Source organism: Sander lucioperca, chromosome 1, assembly GCF_008315115.2.
Source record: "Sander lucioperca isolate FBNREF2018 chromosome 1, SLUC_FBN_1.2, whole genome shotgun sequence".
Taxonomy (NCBI): Eukaryota; Metazoa; Chordata; class Actinopteri; order Perciformes; family Percidae; genus Sander; species Sander lucioperca.
Window position 1 is genome coordinate 27,664,924 of NC_050173.1, and position 13,058 is coordinate 27,677,981.

The 13,058-nt window shown below is 39.9% G+C and overlaps 1 protein-coding gene and 1 long non-coding RNA gene across 8 annotated transcripts in view; one reads left to right on the forward strand and one right to left on the reverse strand.

Annotated features, from left to right (window-relative positions):
- diaph2 (diaphanous-related formin 2) overlaps positions 1 to 13,058 on the forward strand; it is a 426,632-nt gene that overhangs the window by 145,269 nt on the left and 268,305 nt on the right. For 6 of the 7 annotated variants that reach the window (XM_031302826.2, XM_031302828.2, XM_031302833.2 and 3 more), the window contains 4 exons: positions 140 to 258; positions 1,710 to 1,774; positions 2,609 to 2,713; positions 8,465 to 8,527. In XM_031302826.2, the coding sequence (XP_031158686.1) occupies positions 140 to 258; positions 1,710 to 1,774; positions 2,609 to 2,713; positions 8,465 to 8,527 (352 nt within the window). The remainder of the gene's footprint in view (positions 1 to 139; positions 259 to 1,709; positions 1,775 to 2,608; positions 2,714 to 8,464; positions 8,528 to 13,058) is intronic. The other variant, XM_031302832.2, reaches the window with a different exon arrangement.
- LOC116052279 lies at positions 8,679 to 12,232 on the reverse strand. Its single transcript, XR_004105556.2, has 4 exons — positions 12,112 to 12,232; positions 11,533 to 11,537; positions 9,559 to 9,561; positions 8,679 to 8,690 (listed from the first exon to the last, which is right to left on the reverse strand). It is a non-coding gene; the product is annotated as an uncharacterized LOC116052279 (long non-coding RNA).

Genomic DNA, 13,058 nt, shown 5'->3' on the forward strand with positions numbered 1-13,058 from the left:
CCTTTTTGACATGGCATTTTGTGACCTCTAGCTTGGATAAGGGAATAATTTGTGGTTAATTAGCCTTGTAGAGTTTGTGTCACTCATATTTTTCTGTGGCTTGTCTAATTGTTCTGCTTTATGTTTCATGACCCCTCAGGCCTCAGTATTACAAGGTGATAGAAGAATGCGTGTCTCAGGTGGTCCTGCATCGCAGTGGGATGGACCCTGACTTTGGCTACAGTAAAAGATTGGACGTGGACTTCACTCATCTGATTGGTACTTTATGAATTGCTTCACATTTCTTCACTCATTAATTTAACATATTTCTTGGCAAAAGTTTAAAATGTGTAATGAAAGTCTTTAAGACTTAGTTCAGATCCTGAAAGATCTTTTTTTTCTTTTTACACTATGTGCTGCAGGAGGCATAACACTGATGTTGCTAAAAATGTTTCCATACCTAGCAGTCATTCCCATTATTCTCCCAGGTCCCCCTGAGATTCTTCTGACAAACACAGTGGCTTGACATATAAGATGGGGTCATCTAATTATTGATAAATAATACATTCTATCTGGTGAAAATTAGATCAGCTAGTTCAGAATTATCTTTAATGTTTTCCTCAGTGACTATATGCAGAGCAAACATCTATTTGCACTGCATTAATGCACTAATGGAGATTCTCTTTCAAACGGTGAAAAGAAATAAATAACACCACTTTGTGTCGCTCTGTTGTGTCACTAACAGTTCTGTGACTTGCCAACAAAGGGTCATTAAAAGTTTCTAAAGCTATCCACAGAGGACTGACACAGCATTGAATAAGTTTTGTCACTCACTTTACTGAGATTTAATCAGTTGACAAAATACTTTCAAGGATGTGTTTTGTTACAGATGCCACAGTCCCATGGATTATAAAAAGGTGCCTTCCCACCCTTTTTTATTCATCTTTTCGGTTGTTTGCTTTTTTCACATTCACATTAAGGTGCTGTTTCCTATTAAAATGTGTTGCGTGATGTGTGATCTAACAATAATTTACACTTAAAACTTGCACATACACTATCATTAAGATGATTCATCAACAGGGTCATTATAAAATTGGGATTTGAAACTGACACACTAAACTTTTGGAAAACACTGATTTAGTTCCGTACTTTAAGCTCTGACTGACTTGTTCAAGACACACCCTTTAGCAACACATACAAAGCTCATAGTTTTAAGGTGATGATTCCAACTATTTAAGGACACCTTTTGTCAGTATAAATGAAGAGAAGAGGAGGGAAAACAGTTAGCATATCAATAAAACATCTTTTCCCTTCTTGTCCTTTCTTCGCAACACAGCCATTGCATCAGTTTCCTAAGCTTCTCATTGTATACTTCTTTTTCACAGAGCAGACATTTACTTTTTTCATTTATTTTATCATTAAATGAGTTTTGCATTTTATCACAATCATTATGTCCACCACAGAAAAGGGCTGTTTTTTTTTCTTCTCAAAACACAAATTGCAATTTAGGTGTTGTAAAATGCACCCGTGATCTATAGCAATTTTTAAGACCATCTCTTAAGTTGTAAACATCTCACAGACCTTTTAAAAAAAGATTTTCAAACAAATGAGATATAATATAGTACTTTGGAAAACAAGACCCAGGTCTAATTGAAAATCTCACTCGAGAAGCTAATGCGGCACATCACACCTTTGAAGTATCTCGTGACTGTGTCTCTGTTGTCTTGCAGATCAGTGTGTGGATAAAGCCAAAGTTGAAGAGAGTGAGCAGAAGGCTGCGGAGTACTCCAAAAAGGTAAGGCATTAATCACTCCCAACAGCCCCCTTTGGTTGGCCGGCTCCTATCAGGAAAGTTTTTTCCTTCCTCAGAGCTCCCAGACAAGCTATTTATTTTCCATGCCCTGATCAATACCTGGGTGTGATGCTACATGATCCGTATCAGCATTACAAGAATCAATGCCGATGTTCTGATGTATACTTATTTGTGCACAGTGCCAGGGCAGAGTTAAGTTATGTGCCGACTCTTAATATTCCTTTAAGGGTTTCTTTTTTTTTTTATCTCACATTTCCTTTTAATGTAAATTGATTGATTATTTGCTTGACTGATTAATTGTATTGCTATTTATTTGAGAGAAATAATATAACTGGCAATTTAACATGCAGCATATTTTGCATATTTAAATGTATCTTAATGAGCCTCACTACCACTACCTGGCGACACCAAGGGGGTCCTGGATGTTTTTTTTCTTAAGAGTCCTGTCCCACCAGCCCACCGCGCACCCTGCTGGGCCAGTGAAATCATTGTAACGACATGGCTCGGTTTCTGCAAAGGTTAGATCCATCAAGATACATGAAAGCCAGGCCAGGAAACAAAGACAAAGGACAACAGGGCTCTAGGGCCATGAGAGCTATGAATAGAAATCGGCCAGAGAGTGTAAGACGGCGTGTTTTGGTGTCTGTTGATGTGCCCTGTGGCTATTCTCTGGAGACAATGTGCCGCTCACCAACCTGTGTGTGCGTGCGTGTGTGCGTGCGTGTGTGCATGCGTGCGTGCGTGCATGTGTGATTACATCAGTGTACACGTGTTTGTTATGTGCACATAGAGATACTTGTGTCTCTTTTCTTGCAGTTTGATGAGGAGTTCAGTGCACGGCAGGAGGCCCAGGCCGAGTCTCAAAAGAAGGAAGAGAGAATCAAAGAGTTGGAGGGGAAGATCAAGGCCCTGGAGTCCCAGGTAAATCCATAGAGAGAAATTCCACTTCTCAAAACAGTGTTACATTCCCCCCCGAGATCTTTTATATTCTTTGTTTTCCCAAAAAAAAAATGAAATAGAAGAAAGTGAAAACTCTAATGTCCAGAAGCCATTTTAATCAGTTTTTTAAGTAAAAAACATTCAATACAATCTCATACAGAATAACAAAAAATGCAATGCATAGCAATAAGAAGTAATGCCTCCACTAGAAAAAGGGCTGATTTGGTCAGAAGGATACCTTTCCACCTCACTTACAGATGTGCTGCTGCTGTAAGTGGGAGTTATCGTCCATGCAAGAACATTTGATTTAATAAAGGGTCAATCTCCTTCTTAAGTTGTAGCTCTTTATATGGGCGAATTGCTCTATTGAAGCTTTTCCTATGTAATTCTATCATCACAGAGATGGATTGCATTTCTTTTCTAAGTCTCTACATCATTTCTTCCCAGGCAAAACCGTCCATTTTGAATACAGAAAATGACTGCTATTTCCCCCTTAACCCAATTTCAAATACTTTAGTACTTCCTTGGGACAAAAGGGCAGTTTGCCTTCCTGCTTAGGCAATTTAATATAAGCCGGCATTGAAAGATGGTATAGCTACATTTATATCAGAGATAGTTTTTTCTTTTAAACATTCATCTCTGGTTGCTTAGGTTGGCACTCCCTCTCTGATAAACTGCACCTGAATATGTGGTCCAAGCATCACTGGGAGTTTTCTCACTTGTAACATACTGTTACTTCAGTCTTCTAGCAATCATTCTTAGGTCCCCAACACATGCTGTTATGTAGTACACGCTTTGGCCGTTGTCCTGGCCAAACTCACATCCTCCTTAGAACTTAATTTGTTATTGTATTTGTTGTTATATGCGTGAATGCTGTGTCACCTCTTGTTACCTGCATTGTTACCCAAACTGCTTCATCACTCACTCCGTTCCTGATTAATGCCCGCCTATTTTAACGAGACCATCAGAATCTAAAGCTCCTCTCCACCTGCTCCGTCTGCTTGCCCCTTTTTCTCCCTTACTCTCTCCGTCTTCCACCTTCTGTCAGAAATGAATGCATCAGGCTGTGTTACCTTTGCTTGCCCTCTGTCCCTTGCTGGGGCTTTTAATGTTGTGTTTTCTTCCCTATAACACACCTTCCCCTCACCCTCCCCTGGCAGGCCTCTGTCTTTTGAAGACTGACTGACTGAGGTGCATTAACAGGTAGTGTAGATCAGAGAACCCTCAGGGATTCAAGCCCTCTCTTCCCCTGTTTGTCTGAATGCTCCTTCAAAGAGCTGCTACTGCTGGAGAGCTGTACATCAACAGACATTAACCTCAGCAGGGAAACATGTAATTAGTTTGGCACAAACTTGTATGAATGTGGCCAGGATGACTTTAGAATATCCCCTATTCATTTTGACAGAACATAAACTTACTTACCTACTTTGAATGTCAATCTATTTAATCTGGAAAGTCCATTTGATTTTAACTGGTCTCACATATAAATGTATTTTAATTAGAGTTTTGGGGCTTTAAGGACTAAACTTAAAAAAGAAAGAAACAAATCTAATTCTAGTTCTGTAATAACAATTTAGAGTTATCTCCTGTTTTTTTTTTTTAGTTTAGGCAGGTGTTCGCATAGACCATTCAATTGCTACCTCAAGAAATAAACCAAATAACTGTCATCCTCTCAGACGATTGTGATTCTGCTACTTCAGGCAGATTAGGCGGAAACATTGTGTTTTGCAACCTAATTGCCGTTTGACACAATGTTGTAGAAGGCCATTAACTGTGAGAGCACAGAACCTTTAAATCGGCGTGAGGACACACGTTTGTCCATCAAAGCTCCTGTGCTTTTACTGTCGTTTTGCTGAATATGAATAAAGTGGGAGCTAACACTAACCTTTCATCTCCGAGAGGCAGAATTCTTGTCAGACATTAAAACACATGCATGCCTGAGTCGCCTCTCTTCACCTTGTTTGTGAACCAACCCATTTAATGAGAGTCTTTGTCTGGGAACGTTGGCATAGTAACAAGCAGCCTGTTTGATTTGTCTGTTTGATTATCCCCCAATTGAGTTGAGTGGAGGTTCTGCCTATAAACATCAACAGAGGACACAGGAATCACAACAACAAGAAATCATCCACCCTTCCCCAAACCTTTACTTGCAACCATTCAAGGCAAAAAAGGGAAGGAATTCATTGGATTGGCTCAGGTTGTGATGAATAATGTAGCACTGCAGTGGTACATTGGAGCACTCTGCGCCATCCCATTAATAGGTTTTAACAACCTGGCGGTCTTGTAGCTGACCCAGCTTGGCCCCAAGAGGAGCTGGAGGTGTAGTGGACCACTTTCTCTCTCTTTTCCTGCCAGGCTGCCTTACGCCCTGGCTGATTACAGAATTTGACTCAACTGATAATGACAGCAAAACTCCCAATGTAGTAACTATTATAATGTGTGATTTGCTGTTAGGGGATAGAGCCAATTCAGTTGTTAAGCCAAAAATGTACTGTCAAATTCACTGTCATTCAAATATGTTATACGTGCATCCTTACATTAACAGTTCTACAGACGGGAGTTAAAAGCGCTGGACTTCTCAGAAAGCAAGACATACTGTTCTATACCTGCTGAAAATCTTGTAGGCTTGTTCTTTAAAACTGAGATATCTCAACTAGGGCTGGACGATTTTGGCTAAAATCATAATCACGATTAATCGAACAAGTTACCGTATTTTCCGGACTATAAGTCGCACTTTTTTTCATACTTTGGCTGGTCCTGCGACTTATAGTCAGGTGCGACTTATATATCAAAATATATATAATTTAACATGTTTTTAAATGTTATTTCATACTGAAAACATTACCATCTACAGCCGCGAGAGGCGCTCTAGGCTTGTGACAACTATATGCTGCTCCTAAAGACAACTGAGAAAGAAAAGAAAATCTTATTCTGCAGATTACAAACTGCAGGTAGTAAAATACGCAGCCGAAAACGGTAATCGAGCAGCACATAGAAAGTTTGGAGTGAGAGAGAAACTTGCGAGGGACTGGCGAAAAGGTGACTCTTACTGCAATGAAGGAAACAAAGAAAGCTAATCGGCTAATCGCGGGCTGAAAGCAAGATGGCCAGAGCTGGAGGAACGAGTCCACAGATGGGTGCTTGAACAGCGTCCTGCTGGGAGAGGCTCGTCAACGCTGCAGTTACGTCTCCACGCCCTGGTAGTTGTTCTGTGTGCTACTGTGTAGTTGAATAACTGTTAATGTGTTACGTTAACATACCGGACACCTACCGTATTCAGCCCCTTGTTCTGTGTGCTGTTGTGTAGTTGAATAACTTGCCTTTCCTGTTCTTGGTCTTGGATTTTGTGAAATAAATTTCTAAATAAATGCGACTTATAGTCCAGTGCGACTCATATATGTTTTTTTCCTCTTCATGACGCATTTTTTGACTGATGCGACTTATACTCCGGAGCGACTTATAGTCCAGAAAATACGGTACCTCGATTACGATTATTGAACGATTATTTAAAAAAAAAAATCTTTTCTTATACTGTAAATATGTTCACGGTTATTTTTTCTAATGAAAGAGTGCATAATCCTATCTTTGTGATTCTAAAATAAGGAAACAACACACAGATAGCAATTAATGCTTATTTATTAAATATTTCAAACAACTGAACTGAAATCTACAACAGTAGATTTTACAATGAAATAAAAACGTCTTATAAAAAAGTAATTTAAGTTTTAATGTAAAAAAAAAAAAGTTTCCTAAAAATGTAGAAAATAAATAATAAATGTCCATCATAAGATTAACGGGAACCTGTGGTTAACTGTCTTTTCGGAGTTAAACTCCACACACACACACACACACACACACACACACACACACACACACACACACACGTCCACAGCGCTGCAGGCAGAGGCGGGGTCTGTTCCGAGTATAATAAAGCCCTGTCTGTGTTGAGCAAAACATTACGTGAATTACTACGAGAATGGACGTGCATTTAATATAGGAAAAGTGCACAAGTATTAGCATCATTTGTTGTTGTTGTATGTGACGCTAAGGTCTAGTGACGATGCTATAAAAACCGTTGCCGTGCTTGCGTCGCTCCCTTACCCCTCCTACCAGTCCCTATGGCCACTTGGCCAGTGGGAATGCAAACGGGAAAAAAGATTTTGGGGGAGAGTAGTTCTTAGAACTGCTTAGAAGTGTACTTTTCCTCTAAAAAGTACTATCCGATCGGAAAGCACCTATGGTCGCAGACTGGACGGGGCGGAGTCACGTGACTACACACGCGGCGGCTGTGATATGTTTTAAGGGGAAAGTACATTAACACACAGTGGGTGGCGGCGGAAATATTAATAGGATTAAAAGACCGAAATAACCGACTTGGTAAAATTACGTCGGTTATAGGCTCTGAATTTCGGTTACGATTATTTTTCGATTAATCATCCAGCCCTAATCTCAACTAATGAAGAACTAACTTAAGTGCAAAGGAATGTAATTGAATTGCCTTGTTGCTGAAAGGTGCTGTAGAAATAAAGTTGCCTTGCCTTACAACCTCAGCCCGTCAGTCAGTCATCAGGGCATAGAAACCACTGTTGTGTCTGCTTGTCTCAGAGGAAGTGTCACCGCGACCACTTTCGCCTCGCCACCACTTTATCGGCATTGCCGTGACTCTGTGACTTCAACAAAACTGCAGAGCCAACATAGTTTGCCCGCACCTCTGCACGCGCGTGTGTGTCTGTGTCAGAGCTCCACTCTCTGTCAATATGCAGAGAGGACAGATAAGCTTGCACTTACGTGCTCAGACACATTTGGAACTGAAATTTGGCACAGAGAGATAAATAAATTAAAAAAAAATTGACGACGTAGTTAAGGCGGCAGGCTGGTGTTGCTAAGGCGGCCGCCTTAACTGCAAAGTGCTGCGGTAAACCCTGGGATAAAACATAAAACAAAACTCTTTGCTTTAAATATTGCACTTTACCACCATTTTCAAAAATTCTTTCAAAATGAAAGTTCTTTTTTAAGTCCCCCTACTAAAAGTTCCCATCTCCTTTTCCATTACAGACATTAAATATTTAGTTCTCTACGGTCCATAGTAAGAGTTGTTCTGTAGGACTCCATAAAAAGATTACATTTCTGTTGCTGTGGAATACGTTCCCATCCTCTTTACTTTAGCAAGGTCGCACAGAGTGAAATATCAAAGCAAAATGAGTACATTTCTAAAACGAAGACTGCAGAGTGAAATCAATGCCCATCACACATCTACGTGTGTTAAGTTGAAATGTATTTTGTGATGCCAAAAAAAAAAGGGGAAATGAAAGAAGGGTTTTGAAGGTGCACCAACTGTCAGTGATGCTGTGCCTTGTTCCTTTCATGCTGCAGTCAGTGCTCCACACTGATGTTCTTTTGAAGGTAGATTACATCTTGTTTTAGGTGTAAAAGTACACTGTGCCTTTTGCACATCAAATAGCTTATTCAGTCAAAATGGGAATATAATACTGTATTTGTCATTAAATGTGTAAGGGGCATCCTTTTTCCCCTGCTTGCCTCTTTTTCTGGCTTTTCTGTTTCGTGTGAGTACTGTACTGTACTTCTGTTCTAGTGTACTAGTGTTCTTCTTCTCTGTCTATCTAACCCACCCCCATGTGTACCTTTCTGTTGCCCTCTGTGTCTGTTGTGTGTTCCCATGGTGTGTGTGTGTGTGCGTGTGTTTGTGGGTGTGTGTGTGTTGTATCTGCACAGTTAACTATTGAAAAAGACAAGCTCAAAGAGGCTCAGAGACTCATCGGGGAATCTGAAGCCAAGGTGGGTGTCCTCTTTGCATGTGCAGCCCTTGACATAATCACACATTTAATCACCTGCAAATCCAGGTTAAATATTCAATGAATGGGATTGTGGTGCTTAAAATCCTTTGTTGGAGAAAAACTCTCAAACTGATTGTTGAACTGATCTTTTGTCCGATCTGTTGCTCTTCTGCATGTGCACCCCACTCCATATTATGCATTACGGTTTAAAGCCTTGTTTTGAATCTTCTGTAAATATAAATTATATTTGAATATATTTAAACAGACATACAAGGCCTCTAATTTCATTTGCAAGAAAAAAATAATCTCAAACTGAAATACACTTTTACAAAATGTACAAAGAATTGATACGATACTTGATGGAATGCTTTGTCTCTTGAAATTACTAATCCACAAAAACAGAAAATGCTTCAAATAACTTTATTCCATTAAGATAAATAATATAACATTTGCAAGCTATATTAAACTCTATAGCAGTTTTAACTTTTAACTACACACAATTCCTGCTTGTTTAATGCAGTTTTCATAAGTAAACACTTTGTGATTAAATTCCTCTATCAGAGATGAGATTGGGGCATAGATTTAATCACATAGCATTCAGAGTTAATTACCTGCTATGCTGGCCTCCCAATTGAGTCCAGAAGACTATAAATTCAAATTGGTTGGGTTAGTTTTCATATTAGCCCAGTTTTCTTCTATACACAGAGCTCCAGATGGGCTCTGCTAAAGGAACATCAGCCAGAAAGCATCAAAGAGACCTTTACAAGCTGGCGAGAAACACAATATTTAAATAGATAGATAGATTGATCTTAAATTGGGAAAGTAATGCTAGACATGCTTGATAATAGAAATATTAGAAATCAATACTTAACATAGGAAAATTATATTTCTATATGTCTCTATAGATAGATGTGTGTGTGTATTTTGTCTCACATAATCATGACTACTTGCATATTGTACTCATACAATATAGTGCCTATACTGTATACTTGTGTTTGCTACTTCAGACTCAGACACTTGTATGTTACGAACATACTATACATGATGCATAAAAAACATGTATAGGCTCCATAATTGCAATGCAAAACATAAAGTCTGATATTGTCCCATATGAATTCAGTATAAAATGGCTGTTATTTAAATCAAAATACACAATTATTATACACTTTACAAAATATGGATCTGTTTTGTATTAGTTGTTTGTATTCGTATCTGAGGATGAAGAAGCCAGTGGCCATGGTATTGTATCCCAAGGGTTCTGTGAATCACTGGGGTTATAATTGGTTAGATTAGAGATAGTGAGAGAGAGAGAGTTAGAGAGATGGATAAAGAGTCAGAGGGCCCCTCTGAATGGAAACAACTGCGCTCTAATTTAGCAGCTAATTTGCTTCCATTCTCTCATATTAATCTTAAAAGAGAATACGGGCCACAGAGGGCTCGAGATTGACAGACATGTAATCATTGGATGTAGATTTTCACTGAAGGGCTCTGGGCAATCAGTGTAAGAAACTCCTTGCAGAACACCTTTTTAATTTTGGCCCTGATAAACAATCCACCAATGCCATTATGTAATAAATCACAATGTAATGTCTTTAAATATGAAGCCAATCACATTGTACACACAATCAAGTGGGGGAAAGCACATTGTGGGGAATTGGTTTTGGAAATGAGAAGTGCAAGTCGAAAGGCTTTTTGGTAAGAGCTGGCATCTAATCAGCTTCAAAGATCAAACCCCGGCTTAGCTTGGCTGTCTGTAATTGTTGTATTTGCATAACTTTTTTTCTCTAAAACAATTTTCTATTGCCATTATCACTGACTACCTGTGTTTGTGGATTGTGTGATAGTGCAGACATGTCAAAGGACTGAAGGACTTTGTCTTATCAGTCTGGGGTCTAATTACATCCCTGTCTACTGTTTAATAGCCTCCTTGTGAGGACTCAGGACAAAGACTTGATGACAGCAACATTCTTATCTTTTGTAAATTAAAACAGTAGTCAATCACAGGTTTTTCATATATATATATATATATATATATATATATATATATATATATATAATCCACTGAGATAATGAACACAGGCGGCCAACCCTTTGGACAGTTCACAACTCTCCATATAAGTGGTGTTAATATGAATTGTGCCTCCAATGGGCAAGCATAATCAGCAGCACTGAAGGATCAGATCAGAATTATGAATTTATCTGCTGACAGTGATGATTTCAGTCCAGTTTTTGCAACCTGTTGACACAATTGCACATTTTGTGGCACCAACTAAGAGATATTGTAACACAGAGAAAATGATTAATACAAAATCCAGATTATGATTAGATTAATTTAAAGTGCTCATATTATGCTGCTAGCGTGGCACGCCCTCATACTCTGCTTCTGACTGGCTAGTAGTCCTTACCTAGCTACTGCGCATGTGCAACTCCCAACAAAGATTGAACAAAAGTGAAATGCCTCACCCGGTAGCTAAAACAGAGAGCTCAACACACAGGGTGAACCATGTAAACCTATTCTGATATAACCTCTAAATACAATTATGAAACTGAAAATGACAATAATATGAGCACGTTAACTAGTTTCTAATAAATCATACAGGATGTGCATATGAAATGGTTACTGTTTCATAAGCTGCTCAAGTCGTGATCTCATATAAACTGTACACAACCATTATGTCTAGTCCCGTGGCTAGAACATATCCTCACACTGTATTTAGAATTGCTTCAGGGAGTCATTGCTTTTTACAGTAACAAAGTGTATGTATGTGTATTTAATTTTTGCCTCTAAAGTTCAAGTTCAAGTATGCAGACAACAGTTTTGACTACTCATGTATTTTCCATAAATGCATTTGCTATAAATACAAGTAAGTGTAGTTGCCACTGAGTTTAAGTTCAGTTTTAAACATTCCACTTGCTTCTGTGGAATGTGTAAAACTGTCACTAAACACAAGCACCAGTATGGGCATTACTTATGGTGCTGGGTGTCACAAAAACAAAAGACTTTACAAACCCTTTTTGTTTTCACTTAAACTTAAATGTATTAAATGCAAGCATGTTCTCCTAATCTGACTTGCTTACAGAATAAACAGTTTAAAATGACTTGTGTTTTAAATTAGACAATATCTGGTCATCTGTAGAAAAGCTGCATCTTAGGCTACGTTCAGACTGCAGGCAAAAGTGGCCCAAATTCGGGGTCAAGTGACCAGGTCAGACTTCTTCAGAAGTAGTGTGAACACTGAAATCTAGCCCAGATCTGATTTTTTCAAATCAGATTCAGGCCACTTCCATATGTGGTCCTGAATCAGACCCAGATCTGATTTTTTTCAATGCGGCCGCAGTGTGAACAACCAAGGCGGATTTGATGCGACTTTTACCTCAATAGCCCTCGCTGCGCCTTCTCTCCCCGCGGGGGGGGGGGCTGCTCCCGGTGCAGCGGTCAACCTTAGCGGACTGTCCTCAGTGTGCCCCAACCGCGTCGCCAGGGCGGGGATCGGCTCACGTAAAAAGGCGAAGTCGGCAACCCACCCGACCCGTCTTCAAATACGGACCAAGGAGTTTAACGTGCACGCGAGTCAGAGGGTCGACCCGTGGCGCAATGAAAGTGACGGCCAGCGCGCGCCGGCTGAGGTGGGATCCCGGCCCCTCGGGGTCGGGCGCACCACCGGCCCGTCTCGCCCGCACCGTCGGGGAGGTGGAGCGTGAGCGCGTGCGAGGTCGAAGCCAGAGGAAACTCTGGTGGAGGCCCGTAGCGGTCCTGACGTGCAAATTGATCGTCCGGTCACACAGACCTCTGTAGTGAATTTGCAGCCATAACTCCATAAAAGGCCGAAATAGCCAATTTGACTCTCTTTCTCTTCATTCTTCTCCTCCTCAGCACCTGCTCATTAATGTTACGGCTGCCATTATACAAACATTTTGAAATAAAAGCAAAAATGCTTACTTCCTCCATAACTTCCCTAACTTTAGTGCAACAGCGTGCTGCGTCTGATGTCATTGTTATTGTTCTTTTGCGCATGCGGGTCATTTCAAAACCGCAAACAGTTCACACTGGAATCTGATATAGGCCACATTTTAAAAGGTAATGTGAACAGCCTAACAAAAAATCGGATCTGAGCAAAAAAATCAGAATTATGCATTAAGACTTGCGGTGTGAACGTAGCCTAACTTTTCCTGCTTAAAAGCTTTAAGTCAACTTGTCAAACACATCTACAAACATGGCTGGTAAGCTTATGATCATGCTCTCTTTGGTTAGTAAAGTCATGGAAACAGCAGAGGACGTAACTTCCTCATGTGCTCTGAACATGGAAGCAACACTGGCACAGAACCTAGTAATCCTTGACATAAAACACTGTAGTGAACTTGTTCACTGTATTGACACACACACCCTACTCTCTGCCCACAGTCAAAGCTCATGGCAAGTTACTGAGATACTGAAGTTGTGCAGGCAGTAAAAATATGTTTTACACAGCACAAAAATGCCTCTTTCCCAGCAAAACCCCCCCCAAAAAAATGCCTTATTGCTTTTTTTCTAT